Consider the following 18426-nt stretch of genomic DNA (forward strand, 5'->3'; position numbering starts at 1 on the left):
TCACTCTGAGCAAATTCAATTTCAACACAGAAGAGACTCCACACTAATGTCTACAAGTCCAATTTAAAATCACCAGTTAATCTAAGAGGCAAGACACGTAAACACAATGGCTGCAGACCTTTGCTGCCCCCTAACAAAAATGCTAGCTCCCACTGGAAGATAATAGGACACACACACACAAGTGTCATTTATTTATTAGACAAAGCACAGCTCTGGCTCAGTGAAGGAAACACTTGTACGCATTTTAAAAACCCAACAAATCTAAACATTTTTACTAGGACTACACACGCAATGACAAGGCTAAAAAAGGGCTAAAAATACGATTTTTTGAAAAGCTTCAACTGAATTATTTCTCTTTATGTATTGATTTTAGTCATGCCAAAGTATTACCATAGACCTCTACCATTACACTATGCAGAGCGAGTCCTCTTGTTAATAAACAATCTTTGGTCCACCGCGCAGGTGCGCATCCCTCAGCAGGTGCGCGTGCAGCGTCATTCCCTGGTTACAGCTGCCAGGAAGAAAAAGATTTCTTCAGTCATTAGTTGCAATGTCCGCGCTAACGCGGCGAAGCTCCCTCGGAAAAAGTCGGTTTTAGCTTCTTGTTTGTTTTAAGCTCGCAGTGTGTAGAAGAAGTTGCGTTTTATGAGTAAGGAGGAACAGGTGGAGGTCCAGGCGGAACATGGCTAAAGAAACACAAGAAGAGGAAAATCCGAACTCCGAATACGGTGAGCTGACGTCGGCCGTTGGTGTTCTCAGAGGATCTGCTTTCAGCGTTAAAGTAAAAATTTCCAAAGGCAGCTGAGAAAACTCTGAAATGAACGAGTTTAGAGTTAAATACTTTGTGAGAGCTGTGTTCATTTTTTGTGTCACGCCATTTTCTTTTTAGAGTTTTAAGTTAAAGTTTCTAACTCTTTTTTTTTTCTTTTTTTTTAAATGAAGTGGTTATTAGCATAAACCCACTGTTTCTAACGTGGATTTTTTTAAATGACTGTTAGGTCGTTAAAGTTCAGTGATATCTTAATTATCTTCCTGTTTAACAGTAGGCCGTGTGCCAATATTAGTCTAATCAAACTGTTTTATTGTTTTACAGATAACCTAGTTTTAAAATGTTGTGACAGTTTTATTACTGACAAATCAGGACACCTCAGAAACCTGACTCTAAGAAAAAAGACAGTATCCAATGGGAGAAATAAGAAGGCTAAAATAGTTTTAAATAATTGCATCCTTTCCTTTAAAATTTCTTCCATTATTAATGTAATGCTTAGATTTAATCACAGTGTCAGTTGAGCATGGCCTTATGGTCAAATGTGTTAACTGTGTAGTGTTGGGGTTCGAAGGATTAGATACTAACTAACTAAATACTTGGTTATCTCTCATCTAAATACCAGTTTGTTCTCCCTGATGAGAATCCTCAGTTATTTAGGCTTGAAAGTTGCCTAAATCAACGTTTTATCATGAAAATATGTGCAGTTTATTTCTATAATGATCAGTTAACATTGTTTCATATTAGGGCGAATGTACACATAAGCACTATTGGTCTGTATAGTGTAAAAGCAGGGAGTCTGTGTTGCATTAGTTAACAGATTGTGGCCTTGTGGCCTTGTGGCTTGTGATTGTGGTTTGCACACAAACTCTAAAACTGGAGATGCTTAGATTCTTAAAAGACAAATTCTGTTGCTGCTGATGAAAACGTTTTGGCCACTTCACCTTGTGGAACGGAGTCTGCTCTGTTGGAGTACGTCATGAGTCTGTTGGCACTCTGGCAGGTTTGTTAAGGCTACAATAAACAAACCCTCCCTGGAGGTAAACATACATGGATGGATGGATTTCATGTCCTTCCATATAAGATGTAAAAACCAGGTGACCACAGCATCACTGGCAGCTGAACCTCTGTTTCTTAAAAATGTGTGTGTGTGTGTGTGTGTGTGTGTGTGTGTGTGTGTGTGTGTGTGTGTGTGTGTGTGTGTGTGTGTGTGTGTGTGTGTGTGTGTGTCTCAATTCAGATGAGTGGTCTAATGATGATTCAGCTTTAAAGCTATTCTTTGTTGCTCTGATTGGCTTCACAGGGAAGTAGAAATCATTTTCAGGGCTTTGGACACTTCCTGATTCATTAGTGAGAGATTTGTTTGCTCCCTTTTTTGGAGCTGTTGCACTTTGGTCTCGGTTAAGAAAGTTTAGACAGTGTTGAGAAAGATGTGCCTTATTGCAAATCATTGGCCGCAAAACTTGTTAAGCCTGCCTGGTTCAACAGGTGAACCAATGTTAGAACATAACTCTGTTAATAAAGCTAATGTAGGAGACAGGAGAATCGCACATAGGCTTTATTTTACATTCTTAACACATTTATAAAATGACTGAGTTAAATAAAATGATTTTGGTGTCAGCTGTCTGATAGTGAGTTGGAGTTTGTAGATTTGTTGCTGTTCTTGGGATCATTGTCCTGTTACATTACACAGCAACACACAGCCAAGCTTAACCTGTCAGACAGGTTTGGCATTTCACTCTACGGCATTTGACAATTTCCCCAGTACCCTTAATAATGGGTTTTGACACCTCTAGTATATATCAATAAAAACATGGTTAGATGCTCATTAGAATAGGTTCCTATTTTTTCCAAGGGTAGCTACACTGACAAAGACAACTCTCATTCCACAGGTCGGATTCGAACCAAGCTGTACAGTATATGGTCGCCTGCTCATCCCAGTGAGCTAAACTGGCTCTTGTTCATGGTTGACTTTACACAGTTGGTATGGGGTGTTTGTGCTGACATGGTTGTGTCTGTCTGAAGGACACTGTCCTAGAACTCTTGTGATTTGTTCACATACAACTTTGCAAACTTAAATCCTGCAGCCATGTTCTTTTGTGGGAGAATAAGCTTCTACTTTCTTTTTCATTATTTTTTTCAAATTGATGTTCTAATAAGAAAACCTTTCTCTGGTTATTGTAGCCATTGGAATGTTTAATCACAAGATATCCAGGAGTCGCATAACATTTGAATATTTAAAAAACCCAAAAACACCCCCGTTGTAAATCCGTCTCTGCCGGCTACAATTAACCAAGCCATAATTTCTTTTTACAGACAAACCGAAGAATTTAGGCAACATCTATGTTTTTCTTTGTGTCAGAGTCTCCTTGTGCCACTTCTATGTTAAGTCATTGCTTTAACTGGTTGCATTGCTGTGGGTTTAAAGGACTGGGTCTGTTCTGTCATCTGCCTCATTCATCTTAAGACAGGGTCATGCGATAACTTTCGTATTCATGGTCCTTTGTAATTTTTTCAAACTCAAGCTGTAAAATACCAGCCTGTATGAGGTTCAAAGTTTAAAGGTTTAAGGCTTTGCATCAGTTTTTTACGAGGTGTGTCATCTAAAGGTGCAGACTGTCATTTACTCTAAACACACAACAGCGTCCTAGCAGATGAAATCTGACACTCACGGAAAAACAAACCAGTGAAAAGCTGTCTGTGTTGTCAGCATTTTGTATCTCTGACGTTTCTCTAAGTATTTCTCGAGTGGAGATTTGGAGGACGTTAGTGTAGTCTTTTCAATGAATTGTTTGTTTGACACACCTGATATTTCAATGACTGAACAATACTGAGATGAAAAACTTTCTGATCTTATGTGTTGCAGTAATTGGCATTTTATTAGCCCTTCCTGTTTTGAAGGATTACACTATAATGTACATTTAGCTTTTTGTTATGGCCACTTATTGCCAGCTTTGAATCACATGATTGGCCCTGAAGTTCATACATCCTGTTGTAATATTTGCATCCTTCTCGGAAAGCCTGAGGGACTATGTGCAATGTTGACACACTGTCCTTTCAGCTCTATTCAAATTACTCAGTGAGACGACTTTTAAATGTTGTAACTTTTAAGCTACCTTGTGCTTTTAGTTTTCATAAAGTGAGGAGTGCAGCTTTTTCTTATGATCAAATATGAAGTACACGTGGATTACAAAGCCATAAATTGTTTAGTCATTGTATTTAATACCATATGAGGGTGGCTTGTCCTATCGGGTTATTCCTGCTCGACAGGATAATGCAGATCTGACTTTGGTGGATGGAATTTTTTTTTTCAGCTGAAAGTCTCTCAAAGAAGTTTCCTGAGTTTCATTGTTTGCAATTAAACTAGTACACTTTGCTTTGTAGAGGCAGGACAGTCTCATTGTTTCAATTCAAATTCTATTTTAAAAAAAAACTATGTCGACAAATGATTATCCTGAGAGCTGCTGCTGTCAGTGCTGTGCCTCACTCAGTCATTTTTTTTTACTCCCTATGGTATGATTAAACATATATTTTCTAACATAAAATATGCATTTTATTTTATATTCAGACCCGCTTGATTTGTAAGTCCACTGTATTCATTGTTGGTTCCTGCTAACTGTCCCTCTCTCTGTTCCAGGAAACAACAATGACATATTTCTTCCTAGTAATTCAATTCCTGTCATAGTGATTATACAGCAACACCTCTATGAACAATCAGCCCATAAAATATGAATGCAAGTCCCTGAAAGTTTTCCTTATTCACTTAGAAGTAATTCATTAACTTTAAACAGAGGGTGCCTGTTTTTTAAAGTTAAACAAATCTAACTATAAGAAATATTTCAGGAACTGGCTAAATAAAACTCCAGTATAACCAGGTTGAAAGATGGCAATGGTCAAAATGTCTTTATCCAAAAAGGCCTGTTTTAATAACTGCAACTTGTCCATTGTTGCACAGTTATACATTAAATCAGCAGTTCAAAAATGTGTAAGAAACTGCTAATGTGTCCTTGATCATCTGTTCACAAATAAGGAAGTTGTTGATTAATGGCGAATGTTTGCCTTTCCCAGGACAACCAGCGCAGTTTGACCATAATTTCAAAGGACCTGTAAAGAATAGGTAAGTCTGACTCAAAGCTCACTGGATAGGTGGTGAAATTCTTACATTTTAACCCCCCTGTCCTCTGTCCAGCTGTGTGGTTCCTGGTGTAGTGTGTGTGTGTGTGTTTTCTTTTGGCCTAGGAAGACACATTTATCACATTTAATGAAGACACATTTAACAAAATCAAAAACCCATGCAAAGCTTACCCTGTTCACTTTACTTAATACTATCTCACTTTCTTTTTCTTTTCTTTTTTTTCTTTTTTTTACACAGAGGGTGTACAGATATAATCTGCTGTATTCTCTTCCTGCTGGTCATCATTGGCTACATAGTAGTTGGAGTTTTAGGTAAGAGAAACCCAACCCTGCCAGCACAGGCATTATGTGCCCAACTGTGTTTTCATATGTCCTCATGTTTTTCACTTCATACTCATTGCTGCTATATACTATAAAATACTATAAATACTATAAAATAATAATGACAATAATAGTGAAAGAAAGTCCTAGGACAGTTATTTGCCATTGAGGAGACAAGATGCAGTGGGGATAAAAGAGACCTGGAGTCTTTTAGTCTTCCTCACAGGTACTCTTAAACGGCGGTCGGAAGGCAACAACTCAAACTCACTGTGAAGTGGATGGTTCAAACAACTCATAATAGAATGAGCCTTTCTAAGCACATTTCTATTGTAAATGGCCAAAAGTCCATCTTGCCAGCGCCCTGAAATTTTGCTAGCAGTTTTTACCAGAAGTCCCAACCGATTCTTATTCTTCACCGTCAGGTTACCAAACCAGGCAGCGATACAAAAAGACATCACAGATTCGAACACAACTTCTATAAAACAAAGACAACATCTCAGATGAGACATTAAATGATCTCATTTTCCTTAAAAAGAACAGTCTTTGTTGAACATTTTTTTTAGTAGTGGCATCAGCATGAGATTCAAAACACAGTTTATGGTCAAGTACCACACCTAGATATTTATAACTCTCAACTATCCCAATATCGGCAGATTTAATGATAGTGGGTGATGAGCTATAAGAGGACTTCCTAAAATCAATAATCATGTCTTTAGTTTTTGACACGTTAAGTGAAAGGAAGGACTCATCACACCAATTCACAAAATCATCTACAACCTGTCCATGGCCTGACTCGTCCCCCACTAGAAGACTGACGATCACTGTGTCCTCAGCAAACTTCAGGATATGTCTGTTCGTGAAATTGCTGCGACACTCATTCGTGTACAGAATGAACAGTAGGGGAGAGAGGCAGCAACCCTGGGGTGATCCAGTAGAGGAGGAGAGCACATCAGAAAATACATGATTCACCCTCACGCATTGTGACCTATTAGTCAGAAAGTCTGTCACCCAGCCGACCAGACTAGTGTCAAGCTTGAAATAATTGTAAAGCCTGTCAGCAAGTAAGAAGGGTTGAATTGTATTGAATGCTGATGAAAAGTCAGCAAATAATAATCTTGCATGGGTGTGGGGGGCCTCAAGATGCTTATACAAGAGATGCAGGAGTGTGACAGCAGCATCCTCCACACCTCTCCCTGCTCTATAGACGAACTGGAAGGGGTCAAGATGGTGTTCAACATGCATTAAAATCTCCATCTTAATTATCTTCTCAAATAACTTCATCACTAAAGAAGTCAGAGCCACAGGCCTAAAATCATTCAGTACCTTAGGAGAACTGCCCTTAGCAACAGGAACAATGATGGCATGTTTCCAAATCTTAGGTACTGTCTGTAGCTCTGAAGAAAGTGAGAAGATATGGTGAAAAATCCCACTCAGCTGATCAGCACAAGTTCTCAGTACCTGTCCACAGATGTTGTCAGGTCCAGGACTCTTGCTTTTAGTGTTTCTAAAAAGATTAGCTACCCCCCTCTCATCAATACAAATTGATGGGGGAGTGATAGTCTTTTCCCTCAGTGTGCTGGTCTGCCTAGAACAGTCAAAGTTCTCAAAACGAAGGTAAAAACTGTTAAGACTGTCTGCCAGATGTTTGTCAGAGGTAAACCCCTCTAAGGTCTAATTAGTCATGTGTCCGTGTTTTTCGTATGAAGCTACTATGTAGTTGATATAAAGAACTAGGTAGGGTGGAAGAGCAAGCCTGCCTCTATACAGCAGGCTATAACAATATGTAACCCATCAAGTCACTAGTTAACTTTCTGACTTCACAGAAACTACTGGTTTTTAGAATCATTCATCGTTCATGAATTTTGTTGCATTTAGACCAATTTGTGTTAACTATTTTTCCCTCTTGTCAAACCAGAAGATTCATTTAATGGCAGAGATTTACAGCTCTTGATTTATAAATGCCAAGTAGATTACATGATGTAAAGGATTACACTTGTTGTTTCTTTCAGTTGTTTAGTTTCTATTGTTACTATGAACAGCTATGTTTTTCATATAGTTCCAGTCAGCAGCTTTTTATTGCTCTGTCATCAAACTCATTCCAACACTCAGGGCCATCTGTTATCTAGAGCAAACACAGCGGCCTGATGGGTCATGAAGTGACCTTATTTGTGTGTTCAATGGCTAGTATTTCCCAAATCTATTTCCTCCATTGAGATTATTAAAAGCACTGCACACAAGGGTGGATTTATAGTGGGAGAAATCTGCAAGCAACACATTGAACAAGATGGATTGGGTCAAACATTTACACGATTGGCTTTTAGTTTCTTTCTGAGTATTAATTTGTGCTTTTTTTTTCTCCCCTCTGTCAGCTTGGATCTATGGAGATCCAAGAGATATTCTTTACGCAAGAAACTCAACTGGCTGGTTCTGTGGAGTTGGGCCAAATAAGTAATTTAACCATTGTTTAGAGTCATTTTATTTAAATATAGAAAATATATACACACTTAATAATATAATATGAAATAAAAACTTTATTCATGTCTTTCAGAGACCGACCCAACTTGCTTTACTTTGACATTCTCAAGTGTGCAACGTCTGTCAATGTGATGGCAAGTGTTCTCAATGGTTTCCAGTGTCCAACCACGCAGGTACACACAGCTGCTGCAGTTTGCTGTTCCTGTTCAAACTCTTTACTTTCCTCTCTGTGCTGCATAAATATTCCTATTTTTTCATTACCCATAGGTATGTGTGAAAGAATGTCCCTCTGACTTCTGGGCCGTGAAGATACAGTCGTACCTTCCAGGTGAAAAACCTGCAAACGTTTTCAATCCAAATTACTGCGTGCCATCTCTTAACCTCAACAATTCTAACTTGGTAAGCTACAAACGGTGTTTAAAAGAAAGTATTCTTGTCATGCTACTGGGCTGGCGGCGTGAACAGCCAACTTTGTGAAGATCATAACTCGAGAACAGGGAAACTTGAGACTTTCAATTTGATTTTCAAATCTCAGTAAAGTTTGAATATTAGTGACCTCGATGCTTAAAGTCAAGGTCAGAGGTCATGTTTTTTGTACAATATCCTAGGAAATCAGATCTATTAAAAATCTTGGACGAGTTCAAATCTCGGTGACCTTGACCTCAAAGTCAGTGTCAGAAAATCTTAAAATAACTTGCATTAACTCATAGAAGATGTTGCGTAGAGGTTTCAGATTTATGCCATAGCTGCAGTCTAGGAGGCAGGGCTAGCACTGGTGGCTGTCTCTATTTTTATGTATTCTATGTATGCAGTATTTATTTTTGGCCAAAACTTGATTGTTAAACATGTTTTTCAGAGTGTTAGTGAGATTGTACAAAAGGAGCGGTGTCCTTTCATGCTCATACCTACAACCCCTGGTCAGTAACAAATTCACATTACTGCTTTCATTTAAATTTCCTTGTATGTTCAATACACAGTACAGTACCTTGTGTATAGAGATCTAAAAAACATTCTAACTCCATATTTATGGTTAATTTTATTTTCCCTTTTTGTTCTGTGTGGTTAGTGCTGGGGAGATGTTTTCCTGATATCACAGCCTTGGGGAACATACCTTTATACTTTGCGAATGTTCCAGGCTTGCCTGCCTCAGTGAATGACACTGTTGCCCTCATCAAAAATGGCACTGGGTAATAGACATTATCAAGATGACTATGAATCTAAATGAACCCACAGACTTTAATAATCTTGTGTCTTTTTCCTCCTTATCAACAGCACAGGGTTGGTGGTTTTGTGAGTCTCTGTTGAGCCGTAGCGTAGCAGCTAGTTCTAGTTGCTCTTGTTGCTGCGTTTAACTCACTTATACACAGCGGCCTTAGATTTCATGTGACACACTGTCTTGGGATTTGCAGCCCTAAAGCATTAATGAGTAGTTGTCTTACACTCTCTGTCTGCCTATGCTGAATATCTTGGGTTATTTCTGGTTTCTATGACTTCCCAGCTTTATTAGTGTCACATTAGACATGTAGAACATAATTATATAAAAATGGTCACTGTTGGCTGCATGATGATCTTTTTACGCACCTTTTAATTACCCCCGTACCACTTTTAGAAATGGGTTTTAAATGCTGTTGTTCGTTGTTTTTTTTTTTGTGTGTTTTTTTTTTTTTTCATTTGTAGTATTTGTTTTATCTGATGATGACTTTTTACTATTTAAAAGCAAAGGTGCCACCATCACATCTTGTCCTGTTTTGTCTTCGTTAGGGGCATTATCAACAGCTTTAACGCTAAGGACATCGCCACCCGAATCTTTGCAGATTTTGCATCGTCATGGCCGTGGATCATCCTGTGAGTTTCCCTGCTGAACCAGCATTGCACACTGCCACCTGCTGATGTACAGATAGAAGTCAGATTTTGTAATGAAGTTTTGATGATATCGAATAAGCCTTAACACAAAGTAGTAGTGTCAACTTAATATCTAAAATACTGTATCAGGTGCTCTGTCTTAATAAGAAAACTAACAGAATACAATCACTTTCAATTATTATTTTTAATATAAAAATAAATGATTACTGTATATTAATATACTTGTCAGTGAGTTCAGATGATCTGTTTGCTATCAAAAAGGTACCAAGTTATTGTTTAAAGCATGTGGTTATCAGCATACACTTACATCCTCTTCACGGGGAACACCTGCACAGTGTAATTCAATTAGAAACATGACATGAATTCTGCTTTTACATAATCTATGCATTTTCTTTTTGTCATGTAGGTTAATGATTTCAGTGTATTGCAAATACACTACTGCCCTCACAATTGCTTCAGGAGCAAATATAAAATATTACCTTATTGACAGTGTCAGCAAAAAAGTAAATGGTACCAGTAGAAGTTGTGGCAGAGGCTTTGTATGAGATTACATTAAGTTGGATATGTGTTCTTAATATAGTTTACATCTTTCTCACAGCTTTCTTTTTACCTTAAAATCGTTGCTTTAATTTCTTATAAATGTCCTAACTGTCCCTCCATCCTGTCCACTTGTACTGTCTCAGTGGTTTGGTGATAGCCATGCTTGTCAGTCTGTTGTTCCTGTTGCTGTTGAGGTTTACCGCTCCAGTCATGGTGTGGGTCCTCATCATTGGAGTGTTGGCTGCTGGAGCTTATGGTAAATACACACCTGGAATAGTTTTTAAATCAGGCACACAGAGGTGCAGTGATGTCTGGATATAAAGAGGACCTAGTTATTTTATTTGTTGAAATACAAAGTGAAGTTAAAAAAAACAAAACAATTTTTTTCTTTTTTTTTTTCTTTTTTCAGGAATATGGCACTGCGCCTGGGAATATATAAACTACAAACAAAACTCTGCTACCATCACTACAATTGGATTCACCACAAATTTCCAGAGTTATCTAGAAGTCCAAGAGACTTGGCTGGCATTCTGTGAGTGTCATTAAAATGCTATTTAGTTCTAACCTTTGCTGTGCTGTTCAAATGTCACCAAATATTTCTCTGTCTCGTCTTTGTAATGTTCTCAGAGGTTGAGAGCGAGCAAGCTGTGGGTGCATTAATAAGCTAATTGGGTCAAGTGTTGGATATAAAAGTAAATAAATTAATCTAGAACTGGAAATTATGCATTTACACTAGAAAGAAAGTGCTTTTCTTTATATGGCCATTTTGACAGTTTATGCACAGCAGCTATTCTGTGGTATTTTACAAGTAAGAGTACAGAGGAAAAGAGAGGTATAAAATCTAAATAAACAAGGACATTATTGGCACATTATGTGTGTACTGAAATCAGTATATCTAAAAATAAATGCAATAAAACCACTGTTGGCTTGCAGGAATTGCATGTCATGTTTACAGCACCTCTTGAATAATGACATTGTAAAACAGATTCAGTAACACAAATATCCTTTAGTTTGGGGGTTATAGTTTTCTTTGTTTTACACTGACACATTAAGCATTGGTAGCTTAATGTTGATTGTTAAAAGATGAATTCTTTTGTGTGTCTGGGCCAAAGGCCACAGTTTATTCGGCAGTAGTTACACACAGTAAAATATACAAAACAAGTATACACACATACATGAGTAAGGTACATGGGTATATAAAAGTTCAAAGCTAGGCATGTTAAAAGATCAGAACAAATAAAGTACATTACAAGTAAAGTAACAGGGAGAACACATGGGCTAATATCTGTGTGTATGATTGTGGTGTGTAGCAGTTGGGTGTGGGCTTGTTCTTTTTTGTGACTCTCGTTATTCTGCTCCTCAGTGATAATTTTATGCATAGTTGAGGGGATCCTTCTGCTGACCCTCATCTTCTTACGCACAAGAATCCTCATTGCCATCGCCCTCATCCAGGAGTCCAGCAAGTAGGTTAAACAAAACGAAAAATCATCCACAGGACTGGCTCGCTTTTAACAAATGTGATGTGAATAATTCAATTCTTAATCTTAAAAGGGACTCTATTAGTTTTACTTATCACAATAAAAGTAACAGTGCGTTTTTATCTTATTGTGAAAATGTCACAAAACCTTGGCATGACCTCATGATGTGTGTTGATATTCTGCAGAGCTATCAGCTACATGATGTCCACTCTGCTGTACCCTGTGGTCACCTTTGTTCTCCTGGTGGTGTGTGTGGCTTACTGGGGAGCTACTGCTTTGTATCCATTATTGTTATGTTTGCATGTGTGTACATGTTATTCTCAGGCTACACTATGGTCTGTAATATATAGATGATATTTGATAAACGCTTTCAGTTCTTTTCTTAAACAAATGGATGCAGATATTTGGCTACTTCAGGAAGTCCCACCTACAAAGTGGTGGCTCTGAACTCCACCATGAACGACTGTAGTAGTATCGATGGCACCAAGAACTGTGACCCTCTGGTGAGCCTACTGGGGATAAATTTTCAAAACATTTTTTTCCTTGACTTGTCTAGGAGATAATTAACTGTAATTCAATTCAGGGTCACCTGATCCAGCCCTAACTATAATCTTCATAATAAGGCTGAAAGTTTTGATTTTTTTTTATCTTAAAAATAGAGAGGGATGTTTTGTGAATTCAAACTGGGACCTGGCTCCATAGCAAAGGGACCTGATAGCTGAAGTTTTACCTCACGGTCTTGGAGCAAAGTGTTGTGATATGATGATTGATAGAGTCTTGTCATTCAGGATTAAAGAGGATTTAAAACGATTGTTTAATTGGTTAATAATTGGTTTACTGTTTGTTTGTTTGTTTTTGGTAGCCTTTTGGCAAATACATGCACAACCATTTCATATGGTTGTGCTACTTTCTTGTTCTCCTCGCAGAACTTCACCTCATCGGATTACCCAAACTGCCCCTCAGCCAGCTGCATCTTCATCAACTACAATAGCACGGACACCTTCCGGAAGAACCTCCAGTACCTGCACATCTACAACGTGGTGGCTTTTCTCTGGTGTGTCAACTTTGTCATTGCTCTTGGACAGTGCACGCTGGCTGGAGCTTTCGCCTCCTACTACTGGGCTTTCGAAAAACCGTCTGGCATCCCCATGTTTCCTCTCTTTGGAGGTTTTATACGCTCACTCAGGTAGGTTAATGAGCAACTACCACATCCTGCAACAATGAATGAGTAAAGAGTAAATGACCCAGAGGTGCCATTTTGAGATCCAATTCTTTTTATATGATTACAGTATGTTTCAGAGGATAACGCACACAAAGCCTAATATTTTCATAATTTATAATTGGGGGGGCTGAAGAAATATTAGAAACGTGGATTATTTTTCCATTAAGCTGCCGCGGATGACTGTGAACGTAACTTTGTTTTATGTTCTGTAACTAGTCAAACGTTTTTACCTAGAAGTCAAAGTCTTCAAGTAGAGGGTGATTCTTAGTACAGGCCGACCGCAGCAATTAAACCAGCCACATCTCTATTTTTTATTTTAACTTTGATTTGTAAATTGTCTGCTGTACACAGCTAATCTAATATTTCCTGACATGATGTCCCACATAAGTTTTGTTCTTCTTAAAAAAAAGAACTACATTATCAATGCTGCTATTTCATCATTCATTCTTCAGCACGTTGCATTCAGTAGCCAGTAGACACATGTCAGTATAAAAGATGGACATGCCAACATAATGCCAGCCACTGATTTTTCATGTCCTGTTTTGAAGCCTTGACTTGAGCGCTGTAATCTTAGTGTTTTGAAACCAGATGTCATGAGGCTGATCAGACTGAGAAACTGAGGGACACCCCATTCATTGCTAACCATTGGCCATATCCTAAGTAATACTCCTTCCAGATTCTAAAAATGATCCCAATTTACAAAATGGACTTGATGTTGTATTTACGAAACTAACAACTGGACCTAAAATCTTACCACAGAGCGAAGGAGCTAAAGAAGATTTTCACATATGTCTGTTTAATTGTCGTTGCCAGTTTTAGGCATTCAGTATTAGTTTAGTTTTTACACCTGGAATCTACATATATCTTTTAAACTGGCTAAGAATACAACATGTAATGATTTTTCAAGGTACCATTTGGGCTCTTTGGCATTTGGTGCTTTGATCCTGACCCTGGTTCAGATCATGAGGTTGATCCTGGAGTACATTGACCAGAAAACAAGAGGTAAGAGTGATAATATTCTCAGATGTCACTGCCACAGGATACGAGTAAAAGTATATTTTGAAATAACTGGGTGGTCAAAGATGTTTATATACTAAGACACTAAGAATTTTCCCTGACTTGTCGTCTCCAGGGTCGCAGAACAGTTGTGTGCGTTTTATATTGTGCTGCCTGAAGTGCTGCTTGTGGTGTCTGGAGAAGTTCATAAAGTTCATCAACAGGAACGCTTACATCATGGTGAGAGGACATCATGTGAAAAACAGCCTTTGATATTAACTATAAGCGTTTCTTTTTCTACTCTAAACATGATAAAATTTGTTTTACTATCTTTACATAATTTATCCAGTATTTCACTGGAGTCTGAAAATCACTCTGTTTTTTTTTTTTGTTTGTTTGTTTTGTCAGATTGCCATTTATGGGAAAAACTTCTGTGTCTCAGCCAAAAATGCTTTTCAGCTGCTCATGAGAAATGTGATAAGGTTTGTGTTGTAGTTATTTCCACAGTAAAGGGTCTGTGCTTAGTACTTCATGCTTACAGTTCCTGTAATGCTTGTACAGAACATGAATGTATTTGCACATGTTTGAGAGACTGAGTGATTTAGTGTCGTGTTTCTCCGTCCTGCCCTGCTTGTGCTCTCAGGGTTGTGGTGCTCGATAAAGTCACAGACCTGCTGCTATTCTTTGGGAAGCTGATGGTGGTTGGAGGTGTAGGTAAGGACGACATCGATTCATCTAGCAAATCTGTCACTGTGGGGGTTTTTTGTAAAAATACTCTGTAGCAGGTTTTATGTTATTATAGAATATTTTCAATTAAATTTGTAGATTGATTTTTAATCTGTTGGGGAGATGTTCCAATTTATATTTATAAAGGAACTAGACGAGTCTGGCCTGGTCCAAACTCGTCTGCCTTTTAAGCTGTTACAATTGTCAACAAGTTGATAAATGGTCTTTGTGCTGTGTGCTGGTGAGTGTAGTGGAAGCATCAGAGAAAACTCAAAACAGCTGCAAGCTACATCCGCAAACATGGTGGAGAGGCAAATTTATGAGATTAAAAAACAAATCAGCCATGCTGTGCATAGAGCTGGTAAAGAGTGCACAAGGCAGAAACACTGCCAGTGTGTTTGGAAGCTGCCAGGGACGAAATGTCACAGACACGCACACGATGTGCACCCAGGGTGAGACGGGAACGCCCTGTGGGTTGATCACTGTGACTGACTCTGAGACACTCTCATTTAAATCACCAGTAATCTCTCATTGGAGTATGATTGAACTTTGAAGTTAAATAAGTGGAAACTGGAAAAGTTCAGTTTCTAGTTGAGTTCCTGCCAAACAGAATCTGTTTCAGTTGTTTGTAGCTGCATGTTAAAACAATTAGTGCTTTAAGGGGAGTGCTAAAACACAGGAAGTTCAAACAATCAATTTAAAGAAAAAGAAAAAGTACAACTAAAATATATACAAAGCTGCAATAGTTTACATTCAATCATTAAAAAAAGTGATAAATGCTAAATTAGAAAGTACAAAAGAAACCCTGAAAATGATGAAAGCATCTCAGCAGCATTTGGTCACTGCTGATTAAACTCTAATATCTCAGTTTGTCCGAAAGAATAGGTTCTGAAGTCTGAATCTCCTTTCCAGGTGTTTTGTCCTTCTTTTTCTTCTCTGGACGAATTAAGCTGCCGGGCTCCAGCTTCCGTTCCGAAAACCTCAACTACTACTGGATGCCAATAATTGTGAGCTAATCTCTTTTTTTAGGATAGTTGTCCTTGTTTCCATTTTTCAGGGATTTGTCGTTGATTTATTTTTTTCCTTTGTTCCTGTAGACGGTGGCGTTGGGTAGCTACCTCATAGCACACGGATTTTTCAGCGTGTATAACATGTGTGTGGACACACTCTTCCTCTGCTTCTGTGAGTAAATACAGTTTACTGAATAATGTTTGATCACATTATTTCCACATAAGCGAGCAGCGCATTGCTCACACTCGTCTTCCTGTCTCACCCACAGTGGAAGATCTGGAGCGTAATGATGGATCTGCAGAGAGGCCGTACTTCATGTCTAAAGGCCTCATGAAAATCCTCAATAAATCCAACAAGATTCAAAAAAAGCAGAAAGCTAAGGACTGAAGATATTTGTTGGGGTTTTCTGCATATGTATATGAAACCACACAAAACTGTCACACACATTCAGGATGTCTTTCTTTGTATCTCTTCACTTTTAGATATCATTAGCTAGGTTTAACAAAATTACTCTGCAATTTAGCACTTTTTAATAGCTTGCTTTTTGTTTTAACATTTATATTTAGTATTAATGACTGTACATATAAAAGGACCGAGAGATTCCAAGTAATGCAAATCTATTCATCTGTTAATTTGTTTTTCATAAGCACTTTTCTGTAAGGTGATCTTTCTGTTGCTTTAGCAGCATTTAATCCTCCTGCTGGTTGATTGGTTGTTACAGTTTTGAATGTCAGTTGAAAGTTAAGACTCAATGTACAACTTGAATTCTAGAGAAACATTTAAGCTAATTTCTAAAAATGCTCTTACCGGTATATATTTTGAGATTTGTAAAGGTTTTATACATTTTTATGTTCACAATATTGTTAATTAATTGTAAAAGAATAAAGTTGTAAATATGAACATCTGCCTCCAGCAGCTTCTGTGTGGATTCTCATCGTTTTAGAGCCATTTTTTCCTACCTCTGAGTTCAGTTTCATATTTACTACCAGAATCACCTTTTTTACTTTCACAAGTAAAATATTACGGTATTCGCTATATGGTCCACATGATAGTCCTATTTTATTAGAACTTCATTAGGATTTTTGGGTAAAACCCATCTCACATTGGCCTTGTATAGTGCACTCTGCAGGATTGTACTGCATGAATTGTAGATTGGGGTTTCTAGTCAGTTTAAAGCTGACCGATAAATCTGCCCCATTTCACAATAGGAAGAGATATTGATTTATTCACTGATCTGATTTTGGAGAGTGCCTTGTATATTGTAGTCAGTAGTTTGGGGGTTTTGAGATTATGGATAGCACCACAATTGATAGTGTTTATAATTTGACCTGATTAGGCTTAAATTTCTTTTTTCACTGTAGAATTAATTTGATGATGGTCTAAAAATGTATTCACATTAATCCCTTATTGTAATTCTAATCTGTCAGATGGAATGAAGTCTATTTCTAAATAAATATATGTTTGGAGCATTTTAATTCCTTTACAACTGCAATCTAGGAAGTTTATCATGTTATTGTTTTGTCAGGCTTCGGGGTTGTTCCAGATGGGTGTATGCATGGGATTAATGAAGACTGAAGATTTTTAAAAACTCCCACCATGCTGTCATAGATGAGCCAATATTAATGCTTTTAAAGCATATGTGTCATTTGATGTTTCAGCTACTGAATGGTAGCACTGAAATCTCTATTTTTACATAGTTTTACCTAGAATTATTTTATTCCTCAATTATTTTCATTAAATATATTTTATGAATATTTAATTTTCCAGTCTGAATAAAAGTCCCTGAAAGTTTTGTTTATTCTTTGAGGCTCCAGTACTGTGTTCTGAGCACATATGGGTTTTCTTTTTTCTTTTTTTAACTGGTTAGCTAGAAATCAACCTGATTTGTTCCCATGTTCAAAATTTGGCAAGTGCCGTCTTTGTCCTAACAATCGAGTTCTGTTTCATTCTTTTTTTTGGTTTGTTTTAAATCAATAATTTCATTTGATTTTAGTTTTGCCTTGTGTATTAAGCTCAGCATTTCCTGTTCCTGGGAGAAAACATAGGCTTTGTCTAAGGATTTAATTGTTTCTTCTAATTGTTACCCTAACACAAGAGGAAGGTTAAGTGCTTGATGATCAGTTGAACTCTTAGGAGACTAAAATAATGTTGTGCATGTTTCTTATCTCATCCAACTAAAAGCTCCACCCTAAAATGTGTGGATTAGATTGAAATCTCTGATTATTTACTTCAAATTACTCTTAGAAACTACAATAGCTCATCCAATTAATTAAGCTGCTCTTGAATGTAACATTGTAATGTTTATCCAGTTTGATTTGAGCTTTGCAAATGTGAAAACATCGTATTCTATTAATATTAATCACAAGGCACTGGCATGCATGACATTATGACTAGGAGCTGAGCCCCCATAAAACAGAGCACCATTCCCTGGTTAATACAACCAGGGAAGGGTGCTGGGGTTGCTGTAGAGCTATCAGTCCACATAGAGCCAGTATTGTGCGAAAAAGTGATTTTCTGTATTTAAACTGCTTTAAATAACTTGTTGGCCTATAACAGGGGTCCTTAATCCCAGTCCACGAGGGCTGGTGTCCCTGCAGGTTTTAGATCTCACCTTGGGTCAACACACCTGAATCACATGATTAGTTCATTACCAGGCCTCTGGAGAACTTCAGGACATGTTGAGAAGATAATTTATCCATTTAAATCAGCTGTGTTGGATCAAGGACACATCTAAAACCTGCAGGGACACTGGCCCTCGTGGACTGGGATTGGGGATCCCTGGCCTATAATATGTGAAACATGTCAAATGAATCCCTTGTGAATGATATTAAGCCACAAACAGCATTCCTGTTACAAAGGAAAAGTCCCAGTTTTTAGCACAACACCCATTTTAC

At 37.8% G+C, this 18426-nt stretch overlaps 1 protein-coding gene across 1 annotated transcript; it reads left to right on the forward strand.

The window, feature by feature from the left end:
* The first annotated feature begins 488 nt into the window (after positions 1-488).
* Positions 489-16432, forward strand: slc44a4 (solute carrier family 44 member 4). The gene is made up of 22 exons (XM_080863835.1): positions 489-728; positions 4835-4883; positions 5139-5212; positions 7591-7669; positions 7770-7869; positions 7964-8095; positions 8553-8613; positions 8763-8883; positions 9458-9541; positions 10243-10355; positions 10509-10631; positions 11463-11562; positions 11763-11855; positions 11978-12080; positions 12504-12763; positions 13707-13801; positions 13932-14035; positions 14204-14277; positions 14439-14509; positions 15434-15528; positions 15619-15703; positions 15801-16432. Exons 1-22 carry the CDS (start codon positions 683-685, stop codon positions 15917-15919), a joined length of 2181 nt encoding a protein of 726 aa, XP_080719961.1. The 5' UTR covers positions 489-682; the 3' UTR covers positions 15920-16432.
* The last annotated feature ends 1994 nt before the right edge of the window (positions 16433-18426 follow it).

The sequence above is a fragment of the Rhamphochromis sp. 'chilingali' genome (genome assembly GCF_963969265.1).
Source record: "Rhamphochromis sp. 'chilingali' genome assembly, chromosome: 17".
NCBI lineage: Eukaryota > Metazoa > Chordata > Actinopteri > Cichliformes > Cichlidae > Rhamphochromis > Rhamphochromis sp. 'chilingali'.